The 23404-nt window shown below is 33.1% G+C and overlaps 2 protein-coding genes across 2 annotated transcripts; one reads left to right on the top strand and one right to left on the bottom strand.

The window, feature by feature from the left end:
- Positions 1 to 2836: 2836 nt before the first annotated feature.
- On the bottom strand, positions 2837 to 23155 carry LOC149897569 (transient receptor potential cation channel subfamily A member 1-like). Its single transcript, XM_090116263.1, has 11 exons — positions 23075 to 23155; positions 12397 to 12490; positions 10903 to 11097; positions 9727 to 9944; positions 6693 to 6874; positions 5914 to 6095; positions 5587 to 5815; positions 5336 to 5494; positions 4128 to 5243; positions 3803 to 4057; positions 2837 to 3725 (listed from the first exon to the last, which is right to left on the bottom strand). The coding sequence occupies exons 1-11, from the start codon at positions 23082 to 23084 to the stop codon at positions 2862 to 2864; spliced, it is 3504 nt and encodes a 1167-aa protein (XP_089972389.1). The 5' UTR covers positions 23085 to 23155; the 3' UTR covers positions 2837 to 2861.
- On the top strand, positions 7202 to 8993 carry LOC149897570 (dynein light chain roadblock-type 2-like). The gene is made up of 3 exons (XM_090116264.1): positions 7202 to 7225; positions 7768 to 7947; positions 8889 to 8993. The coding sequence occupies exons 1-3, from the start codon at positions 7202 to 7204 to the stop codon at positions 8991 to 8993; spliced, it is 309 nt and encodes a 102-aa protein (XP_089972390.1).
- Positions 23156 to 23404: the final 249 nt, after the last annotated feature.

Raw genomic sequence — 23404 nt, 5'->3', positions numbered from 1 at the left:
ATAACGGAGGAATTCCGTCTGGACCGCAACCCTTCGATATATCCAATTGTTTTATTTTTTTCATTACTTCACGTTCAGTAAAATACACCTTGCCTAAGGAGGGATGGTTACGATAGGTTATACTTGGTGTAGAAAACGTTTTGTTGGAACAATTATTATTTTTAAAGACGGATGAAAAGTTATTAGCGAATAGATTGGCAATATCAACACCATTTTCTGCATATTTATCACCGAGGTACATGCGAGAAGGTAATGAACATTCATTCCGACGCTTTGCGTTTATATATTTCCAAAAATGTTGAGGATTCTTATTGATACCGTCTTCCATATTTTGCTTATAACTGTTTAAGCATTTTTGGTGTAATTTATGACAACGATCCCTCAAAATGTCAAACTCAAGTTTATCGCGAGGATTTTTGAATTTACGAAATTTAATACGCAGCCGTTCTTTTTCTCTCAAGAGTCTAATGAGTGAATAGTTGTACCAGGGTGGGTATTTACCTTTTGTAGGGTTACGTTTAGGCACGAATTTACGTATAGCGTCGAATAATATATCATAAAATTTCAAAACCATTTCGTCTACATTATTGCACGCCTCGAGAACAGATGAAAAATTTATTAATTTTAAATAATTTATAATTTCTGAATAATTAGCCTTATGAAAATTAAATTCACAGCGGTTTTGACTACGCAAATATTTCGATTTAGCATTTGTAATTTCAATAAGCAGTTGGGGGTGATATGTATCCAATTTACTTAAAATGTCTAAAGGTTGCGATACGTGTACATTATTTAAATTAGTTAGGACAAGATCAAGAATTCTGCCGTCTTTATTTACAATATTATTGTACTGATTTAAATTATTCACCGCCATGAAGTCAACAAAACTGCTATCCAAAATACTATGGTAGTTAGATGGTTTGCAGAATATATCATCATTGTCCTTAATCCATTTAATTGAACCAAGATTAAAGTCACCTAATATGAGAATGTCATCAACATTATTCACAACAACATCATTTAAATTATCTAAAAATTTGTTGAGGGTTGATAGACTAACAGGTGGTGGTAAATACACGGAACATATAGCAAGTTTTTTACTTATTTTGTGACCCTGATTCGAGTCATTACTAACATCAACCACAACCCACAAATCCTCTAAGGCACAGTTCTTGACCTCCCAATTACAAACGCGATAAGATTTCAATTTATTAGAAATGGCAATCATAACACCTCCTCCGTCCGTTTTATTACTATAGCTATTTCCGAAGGGGTCACGATCATTACGGTAAACATTATATCTATTGTCAATGAATTCACCATTACTTATTTTAGAGTTAAGCCACGTTTCTGTAAAAACAATAATGTCATACGAGCAAAGTAAAATATTATTAAACACATCATTCGTTTTTGTCCGTATACCTCTCACATTTTGATAATAAATATCAAGCATGGTCAACATTAAATTACTACATCACTCATATCGGTATCTGGTCGCAATTTATTCTAAAGACTGGAGTGCATCGTAATTTCGTACGGTCAAAACCGGACCAAACTCATTCTTACGAACAAAGATTTTAGCATTTCTGACCCAGACAAATTTAAATCCTCGTTCTTTTGCCTTGAGACGAGTGGCAGCATGGAGTTGCTTATTTGCAGAAGTCAAATGCTCGGAGACAAATACAGGCGATCTTCGGCCGCCGATTCCTAAATGATGTGACGAAAGTTTATCCTCAGGGTTGTTTTTATTATATTTAGCAACAGCGGCCAAGATTGTGTCGCGAATACGAGTACTTCGTAATTTTACAATAATCGATCGTGGACGGATGCTCTCCTTGTTAAATTTAGCAACTCTCGTAACATGCTGAACGTCACTTTCTTCAAGAGGAGCGCCTATAGTCTTCGAAAGCTGAATTATTGTATTAGACAATATTTCACCTTTATTTTCAGGAACTCCGTTAATCTCAAGGTTGTTCTCGCGGAGTTGTTGTTCAATTATGTGCAACCTAGATTCAAGATCCGAAACTGTCGATTTTAATTTTCCGTTTTCTGTTTTGAGTTCATCCACTATGTTATTCCGTTCTTCTAAGGAAGTCTTTAATGTTTCAAATTGAGTATTAAAAAAGCTCAGCGAATCATTAAAGCAGGATATTTCTTGATGTATATTTTTGAGTTGCTCTGATATAAGCTCCTTAATAGTATTCCGGAGACTTTTAGCTAATTCGTCTTTCAAAATATCCCTCAAGTTGGCAATCGTGACGGGCTCATTACAATCTCCCTCAGAAACAATAGTGTTAACGTGCTGGCTGCGCATACGCGTGTTAACATACGCATCACATAGATTGTCCTGTGTAGCCGTTTCGTTGCTCATCGAATCACTTTTCGTGCTTCTGAGAGGAGTATTACTATTATCGAGCTTCGGCTGTTTACAGATGCATTCTTGACATTTCCATTTATTTTTCTCATCAAGATTCATACTATTATGGAAGACTTTTGATGAAATATTCGCACAGTAAAGATCATATTTTTTCTTACATAATGTCTTTAAGGCATCACTATAATTATTATAGTTAACAATAATTTGATATTTATAATAATTTGATATTTTACTCAATACATCAGCTTTCTTTACTTATTAATTGTTCAATTGCGCAACTCACATATTATTATATGTATTATGTATATTTCGAGGTACATTTTCATTAAGTTGCCTGCATTTAATTAGGTAACGAAGTAATTACATTTTCATTTCTAATTTGAGCTTTGTATGCTGTTTACAATTCTATACACATTTTTTGGTACCAAAATAAACAGGTAATGGAATAAGAAGCGTTGAAAATTTTTAAATACTTTTTATTGTTTCATCTATCAAGTTTACTTTCTAGTCGAATCAAAAACAATTTTATATTTTCTATTTCGAAAGAGAGTTGATTTACTTTCATATTCATTTCTTCAATAGGACGTTTTGATGCCTCCGTGTTATCAGTTACTCTTTCCTTAACTTTATCTAAACCTTCATCTAAATCATCCAGTCGCTTTAGAACTTCGTCTAACTTCATTTTAGGAAATAATACTTTCTCCGATCTAACAGTATAGATTTGTTCGTTTTGTTTCTTGTCAAGCTTAGTGATTGCATCGTGCATTTCGTTTATCTTATTTTTAAATTCTTCTAAATTTGTTTCTTGCTCTTTGATTTGCTTTTGTTTCTGCGCCATATTTAATATAGCATCTTTCAGATATGAAGGTAACGTTTTATAGTATTTCCACCTCGGCTTCCCAGGATGTATGGTGAACATATTCATAACTCTTCTTCTCTGTCTTATTTTCTCGTTCAGCCGTGTAGGTAAAATAAAAGTAAAGAATTTGTTGTATACCAAATTGTCTAATGTTGAAAGAAAATCTACTTGTTTTGCTAGCCTATTTATGTTTCCTAATATTTCTAGGTCATTTATATCACTGACGGCAACACCGACCATTAAATTCATAAGAACAATAGCGGCCAATATAAGAAATACCAAGAAGATTAAGCGGACTATTATAAAGGATGTTGCTAATGTTTCTGAATGTTCCTTATCAAACAAGGCTTCGTAATCGAATTCTGATGTCATCATTACTACTGTCTTGACAAAAGACGCCCACGGACTTTCAAATGGTATTTGAGAACGGAACTGTATCATGAAACTCAACGAAAATCCGATCACCAAGAAGGCAAAAGTCAAAAGAATCTGAAAAAATAATTTATATCAATAATCTTCCTTGTTATACAAATTATCCATCTCTTTTGTTTATTGTAAATACTAACCTTTATGACATTCCCTGCAACCTTTCCAAACATGAGGACGTAGTAGCCCCAATTTGGAAATCTTGAGAGTAAAAACATAAGCTGTATCCAAGACAAAAGTAAAGCCAAAGTCGCAATATGTCTTGACCAGTCGGCACCTTCAGAAATAAGATTTGCCGGCGGGAGAATAAAACCAAGGATTATGGAGCCAATTTTATTCCAAGTTTCCACCTGATTAAAATATCTTGTGCTTTTTTTGTTGATGTATAGCAATTCCTGTAAAAAATATATTTGAAAATTAGCATTAAAATAATTTGTAAAAAAATTTCCACTCTCACTATCGTACCTGTATTATTATCAAGCAAACTGAGAAAAACAATATTTTTTCCCAAAGTCCTGGGCTGAGAAATTTTGGCGGGCGCTGATTCGTGTCTTTATAAAAGAAAATGGAAATCGAAAAAGTGGTGAGTGAAAAAACAAAAAAGGCATATACTGCAATTATTGTGTAGAAAAATGGTAATAGAGCTTTCCATTTTAAATAGAGGAAACTTTCTAAAAGCGGGTGAAGTAATAGCTTTCTTTGGCCATATCTGTTTCCCGTTTTGAGGAGAGCTTCGATAACTTTCATCTGTTTCATTTCACAAATTGTAGGCATTAATATTCTGTAATCTACGATGATTTCACAACTCGCTTCTTGGAAGTTTTGTGAAGTTGAAGTGATATACGAATCAAAAACTTGTTCCATAAATTCTGTTGGCTTTGATAAATTATTTAAAATCATATCGATAGCTGTTCTTCTATACTTTTTAGGGCCGTCCGTATAACCTGATAAATCCGCACCTTCTTGGAGTAGTAGAGCTATAACGTCTCTACTCCCATGATGGCTTGCAGTGTGGAGAGGATACCACCCTTTACAGTTTACTTCGAAAATAGTTGTTTTATCATATTTTACTATAAAACTTGCTATGTCTATGAAATTTTTTACCGCAGCTATATGTAATGGTGTAGATGAGAAGTGGGGACTACTTGTAGTTCTTAACCGAATATCTGCGTTTTTCCCTAATAATAATTCGAAACAAGGTACGCTATTGTTTGCGACTGCAAAGTGAACCGGACCAAAACCTCTTCTGTCACCGGCTGTTAATGCATTTATCATATTTATTGCCTCACCATCGTTATGTTCTAATAATAATTTCAATATTTCAAAATGGTTATATTCTGCTGCAATGTGTAAAACGTTAACATTGCCAGGTAATTCTATTTTGATTGAGGCTCCTTCTTCAAGCAATGCATTTACACATTCTACATGTCCATTTATAATTGCTTTAAACAATGGGGTTTCGCCTTCTTCATTTTGACAATCGACAATATTTTGCTTTTTTGCTACGCTAAGAATTTCCATTAGTACGTCTAAATTGCCTAAATCAGCAGCGGCGTGGAGTGGGGTTTCTCCGTCATTTGCCTAGAAAAAAGAAGTAAATTGAAATATATTATAATAATATGTAAATATATTGAAAAATTCTGCTAATATTTGTTCCAGAAGTAAAACCATACGCTAAGAGTGACATCTGCTCCAGCTTCTAGAGCAATGCAGACACCAGGGACCCAAGCATCTTCTACAGCAGTCTGTAATACTGTGTGACCATCTTTGTCTTTTACATCTACAAGAGCAGAGAGTGGATCGGCATCGATGTAGGGATAGTTAGCTAATATCTGAAATTATTTAAACAAATTATGTATATTACATAATATTATTATCGCAACACATTCCGCGGTACTTAATCATATTAATTATATTTAATTACCTGTAACGGTTCTTCGAATCGTCTTTTAACACACAGATGTAAAGGAGTTAGACCATCATTATTCAAACAATTGACTGATGCTCCATTACCGATAAGATCTTTAATGCTTTCTATATTTTCTAATTCAACGGCTACATGAAGAGGCGTATCTATTCCGTTTAAACCATTAGGTTTCATGGTGTTATGTCTTCCTCCAGCAAGGAATAGCATTTTAATAACTTCTGTAAAACTGAAATTATAAATATAATTATATACCTAAAGACAATTTTTCAATTAACTTACTTTTTGTGAAAAATATTCAATGTTGGTTTTTAATAGATATCTTACTACTCCGAGTTAATTTCTTCATTATGATAATACGCTGAGCCCACGACGTCAAACGGGGTGCGTCCAAACTCATCACATATATTAGGGTTCGCTCCAGCTGCCAAGAGGAGTCGTGTGCAATGACGTCGTGCACAAGACACTGCTATGTGTAAAGGAGACCAACCGGGTTGGAGAAGTGGTAACTGTAAGGAAATACGATTCCAAATTAAGATATTAACGGATTTTAAATGCGATTTTTTCATTATAATATTATTATTTCGACGTTTCGTAATTTATATTATAGCTTATATCACGTGTTTATACTATCTTTATTGTAAGAAAGACGGATGGGGTTGGTATGAAGTTATATTCAAACTATTATTTTCTCAAACAGAACTCTGTATTGGTACTAAGCTATTTTTTTGAGAATTTCATTTGAAACAAAACTTTACCTTGATAACTTGGTATTACATAGAACACAGAATAGACCCAATTGAAAAATATCGAGTCCTCTTTCAAGTATAACTTCAGAAAAAAATACAAGTCACCAAGTTTAAATGTATATCTGAATTGAGAATAAGCAAAAATACATAGGCCGGTTGCCTTCCGGTTGCAGAACTTCACCGACCATCAGTGCGTACATCAGTCGCGCTTGTCATATGTATGGAAATACGCGTGCGTATGGTCCGTCTAGCTATGAACGGTTTTATGAATTTCCATACATATGACAAGCGCGAGTGCCGTACGCACTGATGGTCGGTGATGCTCTGCAACCGGCCTTATAATTATTGTTAACCTACACTGCCTTTAATGCTCAAACAATTGTGGTCGATGTTATCTTTCCAATTCTTCGGCAGCGGCGTTGTATCCTCTCCAAGGTCGCATCGCATATTCGCCATCTCTCGTGTCTTTTGACATGTTTTCTTTACATCTTCCTCTGCTTCTAACGACATATCACCGTTGCTGACCCGGAGTTGAATATCTGTAATTAAATAATTAAGGACTTTTTTTTTGTTTTCTCAATAAAGTTGTTGATTTAAGTTTTCAATTGATTTTTTTCTGTAGTTTAAATGTGTGTGCTGGAATTGTTCTGTGGCTGGAATAAACTAGTTTTCTTTCTTTTTGATTAACAACAAAAGGCTTTTCTATTTTTCGCTCATTGCTAAATATTCCTGGTTGAATGTTATTTTCTTAATTTGACATGAAAGAAGAAATTAATTATAAAATCTGACAGAGTCAAAAGCGTTTTCGTAAGTTAATAAACTTTGTTGCTTTATTGAGCTCCGAGGTGTTTTTTTAGTATTAAATCATGGAAATAGCGCAGAATTTTATGGTAAGTACTCAAAAATGGTAATACTGGAAGCGATTAAAAGTATCGTAAACATTTTATTATGCAATTTCGTGACCTCAATTCATCAAGCTTCGCGGTACTGAAGGTGCTATGGTTAAATAAAATGTAAAATTAAAACTTTGTAGGATAACGCCTAAATTGAATTAATAATCAAGGAATTGTTGTTGGGAAAATATTCTTGATTCCTTGTAGAATGAATGATGAAATAATATATGAATGTGGTATCGATTTAAAAAGAAATCGGTAGATTATAATATTATAGCTTAGCGAACATTTCTATATCTAGGCTGCATGGTGTATTCTAAACATATGAAAAGCGAAATTTACATAGTACCTATGTCTAATCGTTTCGTCATAAATATTTACTATTTCTTCCGACATTTCTTAGAAATGTCAGTACCTATGTAATATCTTAAAGGATAATCATCTGAGTCCATATTGAAGTATTGTTTACTTAAATCTGTTTATATAAACAACACTTCTAAGCGGTTAAGTAGCAATTGAAAAAACAAAACTTTAAACAGGGGCCACTAGCTACAAACACGATGACACGAATAAATGAAAATGGTAACGTAGTTGGTACTATCATTGTGAACTGCGAGGGATTCCCGGAGACCACGACACTGGACAGCTTGACGGCGGCCACGTATTCTACGCATATGCGCAATTTGTCACACCATGCGTCCAATGCGTTGAAAGAAATTGTAAGTAATTAATATTTTTTTATTATTGCATTTGTAGCATAATGATTTTTAAGAAATGGTATTGTTAACCTTTCTTTTAAAATTGGATCGCCAAAATCGATTCAATTAGTCGAAGGTTCTGAGGTACCAAACACAAATAAATACAGTCGAAAGAGCGTCTTCCTGTTTCGAAGTAGATGTAGGAAAAATAATTATGTAACATCTATAGCTTATTACAAAATAATAAAATAAAACAAGGTGTGAATCATTATTGTGCAAATAAAAGAAGTAAATATAATGAAATAAATATCACAGAGAATATTCTACTATATTTTATGTAGATAGTTGTTTGTAATGGTTTGGATGTTGTAAAAGTAATGTCGCTATTCGGGACGGAGACAAATCTAATAAATCAAAGACATAAAAATTGGTCCAGACGGTCTTGAAATATAAATATTATAGCATCAAAGTTTTATAACATTACATTTTACCAGCGTAATTTTTGTGTTGTGGTGTATTACTACTGTTTATCCTACTAATATAATAAATGCGAAAGTTTCTGAGGATGGATGATTGAATGGATGTTTGTTACTCATTCACGCAAATACCTACTACTGAACCGATACCATGAAATTTGCTATGTAGGTAGCTGATGAACACCCAGAATAAAACAAAGGCTACTTGTTATCCCGGAAATCCCACAGGAACGGGAACTTTGCGGGTTTTTCTTCGAAAACGCGGGTGAAAATTTAGTATGGTGATAAAGCATTTAACATCAAGAAATTTCTGCCCCATTCCATTTTTGAAGTGAAACTTCTTTATTTATTAACATGAATAAATATGTAAATAAATTACTTTTAAACATGAGAAACAGAAAAAAAAATTGGAAACTTTTCTTTAACTTTAATCATCTCACTGTAATTATTATTTTGATGTGTTTAACTTTAATTTGTTCTTTCTAGGATGTGACTGACGAGCTCATGGTTTTACGGCTGGTTTCTAAGAAAACTGAAGCTGTGGTCGCTCCAGATCATGAATTTCATCTTATTGTTGTTATGAGAAATTAGATCTTAATGACATCTTTAACTTGCTTGTTATAAAATTAATAAAGGATTGAAATGATATTTTTTTCTTTCACACTATTTTGTTGACTGTACGTAAATAGCGCGTGCTCATAGTATTCTTGCTTCGTATTTTAAAACTCATTAATATCAAAGAGTGAAACGTTTGTTTGAATTTAAATCTATAGTATAATTTCCTTTGCAAGAACGGCTTTAATATGAAAAGTTCTGGGCACGGCGGAAACGCTGTTTGTTCTTGAGGCAAATATTTGTGCGCGGATATTTTGCTATTTATTTCGTAAAATTTATTCCACTATTATGATAATTCGGTTCAGTATTTAATTTCCATTCAATATTAAGAATTTTAAGTATTTTGTAAGAAATATTAAAACACTGCATGTAATTGATGTTTGGTGTAAATAATAAAACTTATTTTCACCTAATTATGTCGGAACCTAGTCATTTATTTATCTTTTAAAGTATTACACAAGTTTATAAGAGCTAGCGCGCAAGAGCAACTTTTGTCTCCGCAACTATTTTGTCTCTCCCATCAACTCTATGGGCTAGTTAGAAAGTGCGCGCACGTAGCGACGCAACTCCCCATAGAGTTGATGGGAGAGACAATATAGTTGCGGAGACAAAAGTTGCTCTTGCACGCTAGCTCTAATGATGCAAGAATATTGTTTATCTGTCAGGTAAGCCAATAACTTAATAATAACTTTTTCCTGTTAAAATGTACCTTCAGACAGACCAAGCAAGATGGCCATCTGTCGTGCATTGCCAGCATACGCGGCAAGGTGCAGCGGGGTCCTCCCATACTTGTCCAGGCGGTGTTTCTCAGCACCATACTTGATCAGCAGACCCAGAGCATCCCCACCAACTAACGCAGCTATGTGACAAGCTGATACGTTGTCCAAGCGGCATGTTGCGTTCGGATTGGCTCCAGATTTTAGTAACCTGAAAAATATAGGTGTTTATTTTTAACTAGCTTTCCGCCCGCGGCTTTGCCTGCTGCGTCTAAAACCTAATCTTCTTATATATAAAAATGAATCGCAAAATGTGTTGGTAAGAGCATAACTCAAGAACGGCTGAACCGATTTCGATAATTATTTTTTTATTATATTCCTTGAAATACGAGGATGGTTCTTATGTAGAGAAAACGTAAACATGTACCACGGGCGAAGCCGGGGCGGACCGCTAGTAAATTATACATATAAGACCTTCCTCTTGAATCTCTTATCTATTAAACAGAATGCATAAAAATCTGTTGCATAGTTTTAAACATAAGTACAAAGGGACAGAGAAAGCGACTTTGTTTTAAACTACTACGTGACCAAGCCAACTAGACCCTTTTCAACTGTGACGTCACCCGCCCATGTCTCGGGTACAGATAGCAAAAAATGTAGCACTCGTAATATCACTGTTCGCTCTCCGCTATGAATAGTCTTATTTTTCCCCATTTCGAGGGCTATTCATAGGAATAACAACACAGTAAAACTTAAACAAATAACAACAAAAAACTTAACAGTCAATAACAAGATTTCACGATTTCAATAAAAAGTACAGAAATAACTAGCGATGCGAAACATACGAATGCGTCGATGCTGCGAACCGTACTAAGGCGAACGCGGTACCTGAAGCGGTAAGCGGGCGGGGAGGCCGCATTCCACCCGAGCGTCTAGTTGGCTTGGTCGAATAATATGTAGTGATTCTCCCTTCATAGAGACGAAAAATGTCTAATCTAATAACCCATAAAAGTTTTTAATCTAAGGAGTTGCAATCCCTACACCTAAATAAGTAACAATGGCAACTTGTGAAGTTCCTTGGAGAGAGGTTCTTTACAATCTACAAAATGTGTGAGTATCTCGCACATAAATTTTAAATTATGATTGTATAAAGTATATTAAGGTTTTACCTCTCAGCCTCTTCAATATCGTGTGCATCTATAGCTTCCAGGAGTTCTGTGTTAAGTCTCCTCAGCCTTCGGTCACTCCGGCGCCATTTTTTCGGCCAAGTCTCTGATGTGTCGGGCGCGGGTGTGGATTCCGGTGTTGATGTAACTGACTCTGGTTCTAAGTTCAGCTTTTGTAACGTGGGATGCAATGGGCGCCTGGAACAATAAGTCAAGAATCTTGGCGAGAAATTTTGTTGGGCATTATGATCACTATAATTTGTTGTTATTGAATGATTGTATTTTGGCTATGTAGCACTCGAGCGATGTCTGTTTACATATTTCATCTTGAGTGCTCGTAAGCACCAATGTTTTAGAAAATCTATGCAATTATCTTAAAAATGAATAAAATTTGGGACGGTTTCAATGGGAATTGGGAACGAACTTTTTATTAGCATTTAATAGAGTTTAATCTCTCGCTACTTTCCAATTTCCATAGTAAAATAATCAATTAAAGGATTACTCGTTTTTAAAAGGTAGTAAAGCACTAAAGATTAGTTTTCCAGATCAAACAGGGGGAATAATATTGACTAAAGTAATTCAATATAGCGTTGGCTTCAGCTTGCTTGCCTCAGTTCTTTGTTTGTGAAGTTCACAGATCGAACAGGCATTAGAGAGATTGGAATGGTTTAAATGAAATTAAATTGATGTTGAAATAAAACGGTCGATTTTTATTATTCGAAGCCTAGTAGTATTACAGTTGAGGACTGTGGTTTGGACAATGAAATATCTTGGATATGAAAGAAAGAACAAAGGAAGAATGTACTTATTTTAAAGGTCTTGGAAACACTGCGAATGGTTTTGCATGATAATGCTCAATTAATCACAGTATTAGTTATTTATTTATTTATTTCTTTATTTATTTATTTCTTTAATTCAGGCAACAAATGTAGTTACAGTTAAAGGTCTTAATATAACTCAAAAACTACGGCCCATATGAACTTAAAACTACTTAAATACTAAATTAATACACGCTATGTCTTCGGCGTGTGACGCGATTCCGGGGGGCCGGGTATCCGTCCGCGGAAGCGGCGAAACACAACTCCCTGCGGCCAAAACCCTTCGTCCATGTAGACGCTCAGCTTGGCGGTCGGTACTCTCACCACGAAGGAGTTGAAGCTCACTTTATGGCGAGACTCCAGTCGTTCCACTCGCAGACTCAAACCTGTCTTCGCATGCAAGTACTCGACAACATCTTCAATCTTGGTACAGTAGTGCACACGAGACACGTAGAGCGGCGTCGTCGGCACCTCTGCGCGCATCCGCAAGTTTGGAGTTATGGCTTCAACACGCGGTTTTCAAAGATTTTTGAAGTTAAAAGTTCATGGTCGCGTCATGGCGATACCGTCACGTCATGGAGTAAGGCGACGATTTTGGTATCTTTGAATCTTACCAAAGTTTCACATCTAACACACGCTCTTTTTTATTATTTCAATTATTAGTTAAGATTCGCTTTACCTGAAGACTGGCTGCTGCTGAGGAATTGGTCGACCATTTGCAGGATTCAGTAACGGCTCATTCTCCGGGTTTTCAGGTATACCCTGCTCTACATCTGGAAAATAATATTATTTATTACAAATTTATTTTATTATAAAGAAATTGAGCTATACATCTAGATTAGAATAAACGAGTCGTTGTAATTAGACGTGTTTAATTATTAGGATCTTAGTGAAGTCAAATACAAGCAGAATTTTGAGTTTGCGTCGGCAGTTAGGTATGTAGTTAATTTAAAATAGCCCAGGAAAGTCCAAAAAAGGAAATCGGTCCTTCTTTATTATGTACACAGGATTAATAGTAAACTGTGTATGTCATTTTTCTTATTAACTTTGTAGCAAGGAGAGTGTAGAGCACAATTATAGGTACTTATAATTAATATGAGTTATATTTTTTCAAACAACAAATATAGGTAATTAACAAATCTAAGGATCTCTTAAGTATAGCTGCTAACCGGTTTTAATAGCTTATTATTCAAATAATTTGTGTACTATAGGTAAATATTAAGGTATGCTAATTTATAAATGCGTGTGCAATAATTAAATATTTTACTTCTTACCCTCCAGCTCTTAAAAAATATCCAGTTGTCTGATCCAGAACGAAAATTGCGACTAATTATTATTTGCTGCTATTATTACTTATACTATGCTTGCTTTTAAAGGACATAGATACGAAATAATTTGGAAAATCCAAAAGTGCACGCCTCATAATTTTTTTTTAATAAATATTTATTAATTATTATTTTTGTTTATTTAACTAGCTGTTGCCCGCGACTTCGTCCGCGATTACGTCGTTTTAGGTCATTCGTCGTTTAAAAAAAATACGTGACACTTTATTTTTGAATGTTCTTAATTGTCTCTTATAAAATTTAACTACATTAAAATTGAACACTCTGAAAATCTTAAAATCGGAGAAAATTGAAAATCTGAGGAAAACATGAAGGAATGTGATTTAAATTCTACATTACTTAGTATTTCAAATAATAATCTAAATTAAATGTAGATTAACAGTTTGAGCGCACCGTTATAGAATATGTACCTAAGTATTAAATTACGTTAGTTTACATAGTAACAAAACAAAAACACGATGACATTCTTTCGCGCTCGGTACCACAAACTAAGCATGTTAATGGTACGTGGCCCGCGTCACTTGACCCCCCGCGAGTTCCCCTCCTTTGCTATGCGAAAATACATTCGTCGCCCTGCTGTAGGAAAAATTGTAATACTGTGGCCTGGGCGTTATACACGCCCAGGGAGTTCCTGAGTGCCGATAGACGTCCGTCTATCGGCATTTATAACAATCTTATATTAATATCACCATCTTGAGGAAAAGCTTCTTATGTCGATTTAAAACTGCATACATACGAATTAACCTGATGAAACATGTTCTAAAATTGTGAAATGAGTTCAGTTTTAAATTCGAGAAATATTGATAATTCTTGTATTCGACTATTCGTTGTAGTCGAATACAAAATATATTTAAAGAAACTTAGGTTGGCCTTCAGGCAAAAGGGATCCTATCAAATGGTAAACTTGACCTTGTATCTTAAAAGTAAGCATGAAAGGACCTTCTGATAATTGTTGAGCACCAAAGGATCATTTGAAACGCACTACTATAAGAGCGAATATTGTCTAAGAACTGTTTAGATTGCACGTCATGTTCCTCTAAAAGTAGTGATTTCAAAGGTTCCGGTGTATCTTCAAACGAAAGCCGACTCCTTACTCCACTTTAAAGCATTACAAAAATAACATACTACGTTAATATCGCCTATACAGAAGATGATCTGTAATCAATTGTGAGGTTATAAGAAAACCCACTTTTATATTTGTCGGACCCCACCACCGAATTCGTAGATTGATCTTCTATGTTTACCTCTAAGTCATTAAGACTATGCGAAATCTGTCTGCAGTAAGAGGGGCCTCTCGCTATTCGTCCGTTTCCAGAGACCGAATAGTTTCAATTCTTAATCTTTCATTAAACAAACTTAATAATCGTTTTTGTCTCAATTAATTGTAATATTCGCGTCCCTACTCTAGTCATTGCTTATGCTCATGTTCATCTTCAAGAGATCGAATAATATTATGGTGCACCCTATCATTTGTCAAACGGTCTTCATATTGAGTAAAAGTTTCAGATTCTCGAGATAAAATGTGACGGCCGTGATCAGCTGTGAGACGTTATACCCTCTCAGTGAAGGTTTCGGTCTCACGGTCAGCTGTGAGCCGCAATTCTCGTTGTGAAGCGGTTTCAGGTTCTCGGCATAACACGTGTTGTTTTCGGCCTAGAGTATACCTCTAACGATTCTTGAGAACTCTTATTTCTCATTTTCTTAGCTTTGCTCGAATTTCGAGATAAAGATTTTTTAGGTGGCACTGATGCATGAAAATAAAAATAGAGTTAAAACGGACTGAGATTGTTATAGACAAATATAATCAGAAAGCTTCGAACTCCTAAGCTATCGGAAGTTACACGTGTTATTGTGAGTCAACCATAAAAGATAGACATTTATGATGTCGGGAGATATTTTTTATATAATAAGGAGAACATTTCTTTCATACATGATTTCTGTGTAGCTTTAACCATTAAGGTTGCACACGCGACGAAAGCTTAAAAATGGAGTTACTGCTCTGCTCAGGAATATGAAAAATAACTGTACCAAGTTTCGTTTAAATCCGTCGAGTAGTTTTTGTTTCTATACCGGTTATACGGACAAAAATTTTACTGTTTGCTTCTTTGGCATCAGTGTCGATCCCTAATCACCCCGTGATAGTTATTTAGGAAATATATTTCATGTACAGATTTAATATACCTAAGTATACATAATATATTTAGATTCCAATTTCCATGTAACGTTAAATTCGACTATACAATAACTAACAGACAACGCAGGTTACTCTCGTTTCCGTAAGTTGAGGCGGCTACATATTCGGTCCTCATAACATCACTTTTAGTGAACGAAACGACAGCGCGGTTTAATTCGATGCCAACACCATCAGAAAAAAGGAAATATTTTTAATTGTGAAAAAATATTATGATTTACACTATTTTAATATAAAATATATGGCTGTGAGTGTGTAAAAATAAATCCAGCTAGTTTCACATCACACTTATGTTTATAATTAGCTATACGACATGAAAATATACATATTAATTACCAAGCAATAATCATACAGGTAAATACTGAACAAAAGTATTAACAGTCAAAGTTTATTTTTACTAACATTTAACAACACCCATGTAAATGATGAAGAAATGATAATTATCAACGAACTAACCTTTTCTATAATACTTAACACAGCACATTTTTTAAATTATCTTGCTCAACTCTGCTCAAAAATTTGAGGGTTTTGTTGGAACTGTAATGTGTCAAAACTATGATATATCTAAACTACGATACAACTTGCGTGCGGAAATGCTCATTACAATCAGTGAATTTAAAGAATAACTAACAACAACTATTCAATTTTATTGAGCTGATGAATATCTTTTGCCTGGAAGAGATCACCGCCGCCTAATAAATATACTGTGTTTTCTTATAAAATCGTAACATAATTTCTTTTATCTACTAAATTTTAATAAATAAGTTCTTTTTGTTATTTTTATCTAAAAATGATCTTGAGCTTATATTAGGCAAAAGTATACATTAACTTTTTATAATTTCAGGACCGCACCTTAAATGGGGTGCTCGGAAAATATGCCTACGGATTATTAATAGAGAAATGATACCTACACAACAAAGTTATGTTGGTTCCATTTTATTTATAAAATATAATGAAAATGGGCAAATATAAAACATATTATGTAAAATGATTAAAAATAAATAAATGAAGCAACTACGATTCAAAGAAAACATCTTTTTCAGTGTGAAAATGCTCTAAGCAATCCTGGATGATGAGTAGGTATAATATCATGTACTCTCATCCCAGTACGGTCGGTACCTCGATAGCCATAACGATAAATATTATAATCAGATAACAGCAAAGTCAGAATAAAAATCATAACTTGTACAGTCGTGAGTGCAAAATTTATGTTTCATTTGGCAATAACATTTTTTTCGGTACTAAAACGTAGTAGTTTGATATGTGGTTGGCTGCCCCTCCTCTCCTTCCTGAAAAATATCCTCCAAAATTACCCGAGATACTTCCAATGATTGAACCATACGTTGGACATTAACTTCAGTCAAAAATTGACGAAGCGGATGATTACTAATTTCCACTTAATCCTTGCTGCCACTATCTTCATCATCAAATCATCAATTTTCAAGTGGTGTTGTAAAATTGTCAGCAGAAATAGTCTTCCAAAGGCGATATAATTTTATGAACATTGAATCTGTAAATAAAAAATCAAACGTTAATAATTGTAAATCAATAAAAAAAGCTACTTACAAATAAAATTTTATCAACAAACTACTGTTCCCAACGCACCTCAAAATCTTGTAAAAGTCAAAAAGAATTCATCATTTTATTATTTCATTCTAAAAGTGTAATATAAAACCATTATAAAACCAATAAAAAACATGAATTGCTATCATTATAAAAATAAATACCTATAAAAGTAACAACTTACCTTTTGTGGGAACGCATGGTGAAAATTCACAAAACACGAAGATTGAATTTGATATTTTTGGTTTTATGACATTTATTTTAATTTTATTTATTTATTTATTCAAATGCTTTATAAATATAAATTTATAAATAATAAATTTATAAAGAATAGAAACATTCGATCACGAAATTATGTGGGTTCGAGTCCCGCCTCGTGATCGAATTTTTTCTATTCTTTATAAATTTATAAAACACGAAGATTAAAAATGTAACCAATGAACACAATCAATATTAGATTAATTGTAATGGTGTCTAGTTTGACTTAAAATAATAAACATCTACCCTCACTTTTAAAAATGTAGTATATTCACACGAAATATAAGCGCACCTTATAGGGAAGGGAAGATATGGGTTAAAGAGTTAAATAAATAACATGATTATATTTAAATTATTAATTTTCAACAGTTGTTCAGTAGTGATAACATGTAAATTGATTTGATTTTTACGAAATCTCATAGATGGCGCTGTTTCAAATTTGTCTTTATACTACTAAATTCATTAAACTGTTTCTCTGCCCAAATTACGTAAATGACATAGTTTTTATTTTGTAAAGCTAGATAATAGCATGGCTTACACGAAACCAACATTTAAACATGAGTCTTTAGATTGTACGCTGTCGTAGTACACGGAATATGTAAGAAAAATAAAGGTTCACAGCTCCTCCCGCGAAGGTGATATCATGATAATATGTTTAAACTATCCTCACCCGACCTCTTAGGAATATTCATGCAAAATTTGAAGTAAATCTATGCAGTACTTTCTGAGATTAGCCCGGAAATACATACAGACAAACAGACAAACAGACAAACCGACAAACAGACAAAAATTCTAAAAACTATATTTTTGGCTTCTATATCGATTATAGATCATGGATCAAGTATTCTTTTAAAAAAATATTCAATGTACAGTTTTGACTTTCCTACGATTTTATTATATGTAATAATAGATAACAATTAAACCACATCGAATCAGACCCTGAAAAATGAAAGGGTTCTATTCCTGAGCATACTCAAGCGTAAGAGAAAAAAAAAGACTCGATTAGTAAAGTATTTCGGTCGCTATCGTGTTAACAAGAAAAAGGATCCGCACATACAGACACACGGACGTCCAAGACAGAACTTTTTTAAACTGTTTTTTAACTAGTTTAAATAACAAAAATGACATCAAAAATATCATGAACGTTAAGAATAGTGTTTTTTCTTAATATGTATGTATTATCTTACAAGTGCAATGTATGATACATAAAGACATTTTAAGTTTGAAAAATCAGATGTTTTGCGCGAAGTGACAGTAGTACCCACCTCAACGCTTCGCTTATGAGGCGTGCAATTATAAATTCATAATATGTATAAAGGTGAAGAGTCTGTTTGTTTGAACAAGCTTAACTCCGTAGCTGCTAGACCGATTTCAAAAATACTTTACTACCCTTAGGGCGTTTGTCCACTACAAGGAATTTTACGGTCCGGCATTCCGATTTTTTACGGTCCGGTATGGCACGCAATTAATCTAAATACTAGCTTGTGCACTATACGTAATTTTACTGTCCGACATTTTACTTTTCCCTATTCCGGATGGTTTTTTGAGTTTACGAGTCGCTGTAGGTATAATTGTTTTCGAGTGCCCACTTGCTTGGATTTTACTCTTTTTATTGCATATGCCAATTGAAAGCAAGCTCTTGTTTTACTTTCTTTTAGCTGGCAATGAGATTTGAGAAGTCGGTATTGTTATTTTATATACATTGACCAAGCATTGACCTATAATTATTATCTAAGTAAGTGTTGGTAAGTTAAAGTTCAAGTGTGAATAGATTTAGCTCCTCGTCACCGATTAAAATAAATAAGTGAAACACGCATTTTAAATCTCTTACGGAACTTTACTTTTTATTATAACGAAGTAATATAATATTTCACCTTCTATATTTTTACTCGTTTCTTGTAAAATGCGAAAACAATCATTTATGATAGCATTATACCGCCATACTTCCTTGAACTGTACCACACTGATCCGAGTAAAGACGGACAGATGCACAAGCAATTCATCGGTTTTTTCATGCCACACCGGACCGTAAAAAATCGGAATGCCGGACAGTAAAATTCCTTGTAGTGCACAAGCGCCCTTAGATATGAAAGTAGGTACGTAGTAGGTCGCTGAGTTATAGGCTATATATAATATTATATATATAATATTAATATGTACCACGAAGCCTCTAATAAATACAAAAAAATTAAAGTTTTAAAATAAGAAGACATGACTCATATACTATATCTACCTTGCAGTTAGTTTAATAGATAATATTGACTCATTTGTTATGTAAATACGATGGATTGACTTACATAGATTAAACGAATAACATCACTGTTCATTTTTATGTTAAACTGGCGGTCCGCCCCGGCTTCGCCCGTGGTACATGTTTACGTTTTCTCTACATAAGAACCATCCTCGTACTTCAAGGAATATAATAAAAAAAGAATTATCGAAATCGGTCCACCCGTTCTCGAGTTATGCGCTTACCAACACATTTTGCGATTCATTTTTATATATAAGATTTAAATTAAACTCTATTATAAATAATTAAACTCTATTATTTATAATAGAGTTTAATTTCGTTTACATTTTGTCATAATCTGTATATATTTTAATAACCTTCTTTTGGCAAATACATAAATATAATTTTATTTTTATTTTTTTTTATTTTTTATTATTTAACTAGTTAGATTTTAAATTGGGAACATTATTTACATGGAAGTATATCTATACATTGGAATATAATAAATTACGCATTATTGTATTTGTTTGTTTAATTTAAAGTATTCATTTTAAGTGAAACATATTCAAAGAAATATCTCTATAATATTATTTTGTACTAAGTTTGAATCTCTACATATGTAGAGATAGAATTATAATATTTACCTACTGTAAATAAAAAGTTATGAAATAAATCCTACTTGCCTGGGAAAAATTGCATATTTAACTTGCTATGTTCAAAAATATATATTTTATTCCTATTACAATTATTGAGGGATTATTTCTTATGTAGAGATTTAATTATTTATTCCACAGATAAATACCTACTCACTAAACAACAATTATATCTTTAACATAGACTATACACGGAAATTTAACAGTTATTTATCTAGGTACATATTTTTGTTTCTTAGTTTCACATTATTTTCACTGTTTTTTTCGTACTATACGTATTGGAGGTTTTTGAGCACAAACATTCACTTCTATGGTTATCGTGTTACTAAATTTTATTTGAATTATTAAGTATACGCTAACAATAAATACTACATTGGAATAACTGGAGATTTAACTATTGACTTTACATAAATTATAACGTTTTGTTATGTTTTAAAGATCTTTGTTAATTTTTTAAATGTGTTTCCATTCACGTTAAAGTAAAATTTTCTAGTGTTTAATTTATTTTTGAGGTTAGTAGCCTACGTGCAGAAAAAGATATGAAAATGGATTACAATATGACTTATTATGAATGAATTATTTCCTTAGGTATAATAGATGTATTTTAGTCAGAGCATAAAATGAAGGCGAGAGAAGCCGCGGACTGAAAACTAGTATTTAATATATTATTTAGGTAATAAAAAGTAATAATAATAGTGAATAATAATAGTGAATAATAATAGTGAATAATAATAGTGAAATGCCATTTTATAGGTTAGCTAAAGTTAAAAATTCATTTATGGGCCAAGGTATACGTTTTTACAATAGAATTCCTCATAGTATTAAAGAGTTTAGTAGTGTTAAATTTAAAACTTATTTAAAAAATGTATTAGTTCAGAGAGCCTACTACAGCATTAAGGAATATATGGAAGATGAAAATCCATGGAGGGTTGTCGCGTAAGAATAACAGGACAGTTCTTGGCATATTATGATAATATATTAAATATTTTTCTATAACAGCCCTTATGTAGTTAGATGTAAGTAACATGTAATGTAAAATTATATTGTATATGGACATGACTTTAAAAGAGCAACTATGGAGTTTCTTGCCGGTTCTTCTCCATAGATACTGCTTTCCGAATCGGTGGTAAATTTAAAGAATGTAATGACGATTCAAAAGTGCTTCTGGAAGAAGTCTAATTGAATAAATAAATGTTTGAGTTTGAGTTTGAATAAAATAGACAAGAAATATTATGAAACTTAGACTATTAGTCAGTCCACAGTTTATCTATAGTTTTTACGATAAATCTCTTGAATGTAGATTGTAGATATTTCAATTATTAACAATTCTCAACGCAATAAATACTTAGTTTCGACTAATTTTCTCGCTTATTCCGTATCCCAATCGTAAATTCTTTAAAATATTAGAAAAATTCTTCTCTTGTTGCATCACTGAGAATAAATTAATACATAATACAGTGTAAACTCTATATAACGTCACTTAAGGGACCGTGCATTTTTCGACGTTATAGAGAGTGGTCGTTAAATGGAGAGAAAGGGTAAATTGCATGATTGGTCCCGAGACAGGAATATTATTTTGACATTGCCTATGAAACCATGTTATCATCGCTTGATCAAGGTCTTCATATTGAGGTTTCTTCAATTTTTTGGCAGATCGTCCATCTTCTTCGGCATGCAGAATTTTTTATTTTTATTTTTCATCGACTGCATTTCTGAGAATCTTCGGTATGTCAGTAAAAAAGAATGTACACAACTACATTTTCATTGATTTCGGCAACTTAGTCAGTACAACCTAGTCCTAGTTCCTAGTGGTAATGTCTTATTGTGGTCGTTAATTAGAGTGAGCGTGATGCTATATGGAGTGTATTATTGTATAGACAACAATATAAACCAACCAAAGTCGAGAAATCTTGACGTTATACGGAGTTTGACGTTAAATGGAGTGTCGTTATATAGAGTTTACACTGTATTTGCTTCGCAATGATGCTCATGACTTCGTTATGGATATTAGGTATTAAATAGTAGGTACTCAATAATTTTGACTATTTTATTTTTTGAATTAAAGCGAGCGTTTTCCTTAATTCCTTACTAATATTTTAAATGCGAAAGTCTGTTTGTTTATGTGTCTTTCTTTCACTTGACTATAGAGCGATTTCTAGTATGATATTTGAATCTGGTTATAGTAATTATGAGGCTAGACGGTGACATGGGCTACTTTTTAACAGCAGGGAAACATTCCTATTTCCTGTGACTACGTGAGCGAAGCCGCGGGCGGAAAGCTAGTAAATTTAGACACAAAAACTTATAACAGATTTTAAATACTTACGATTTTTAAAGTGTGTGGTATTATGTTTCTATATCGTTGTTATTTAAATTGATGTCGATTAAGTCACATATTCGTCGGGTAGGTTAGTTTTAATCTTTATTTAATATATAAAACGCATTATAGGTATTAGGCAATTACAATAATGGACTTGAATCAATCTTATTTTGATTACAGAATAATATGGTAGATTGCATATCTTGTTGTACCTATTTTTAAATTTTGGTAGAAATGTGATTTTATTGAAATTACAATTTCTTAAGTTTTTTGTATCGACTTGGTTGCTAAAGCTAAAGGACATTTACCTAAGTTCCCAATTGTAATTATGTATTTTACTTTTCGAAAATTGCACATTTTTCTAATGTTCTTAACGTTCTTAATGTTTGTTATGTTTTGTTAGCACTTAGCTATATCTTTTTAGTGATTTTAAAATTTGTTATAAAGTTTGTACTTTGATACAATAATTCTTGGGGTAAGGAGTGATCCTTGTCTGACTTCTATTGCTAAAGTAGAAGTGATTCTACTTTAGCAATAGGAGTCATATATAGCCCAGACCCTCTACCAAATCACGGTTATGCAGTTATACATTCTCCACATACAAAAGAATGTGCCGAGCACACGTGTAAGAAGTGAAACTTCTTTGAAAATTAAAACCAAAATCGTCGCCTTACTCCATGACGTGAAGGTATTGCCATGACGCGACCTTGATATTTGACTATCAACGCGCCAAAAGAAGTCACTTCAAGAGGTGTTTTCAACACTTCACTGTATATAAATCAAACAAGGATTAACGAACCTCTCTCCATAATCACAATATAAACACACTCACTATCACTAATGTATGCATTAACTTCAAGAGACGGCAACGTTTTAGCGTTTTTAGTATTGGCTCATTGATGTCGATATGGTATTATCGATAAATATTTCCTGTATAACCTTGGATATAGGATTAGGAAGGTATAGACAGGATTGTTTATTTTAGTAAAAGATGGAGTAGTTTCTTACGTCAATGGTTATGTTAATTTCGGCAGAGTTGTTTGTTAGCTTTACATTTAAAAGAAGTTTGTAATCATTTAAAAGTGATTTAATTTTTAAATTTTTATGAGACTGGGACATCTCCATTGTT

Source organism: Colias eurytheme, chromosome 25 (assembly GCF_061535395.1).
Source record: "Colias eurytheme isolate Ceu_HAF_F1 chromosome 25, ilColEury1 Martin Lab GWU primary, whole genome shotgun sequence".
Taxonomy (NCBI): Eukaryota; Metazoa; Arthropoda; class Insecta; order Lepidoptera; family Pieridae; genus Colias; species Colias eurytheme.
Note: the sequence above shows the minus strand (reverse complement) of the source record. Positions and strands in the feature narration are given on the sequence as shown.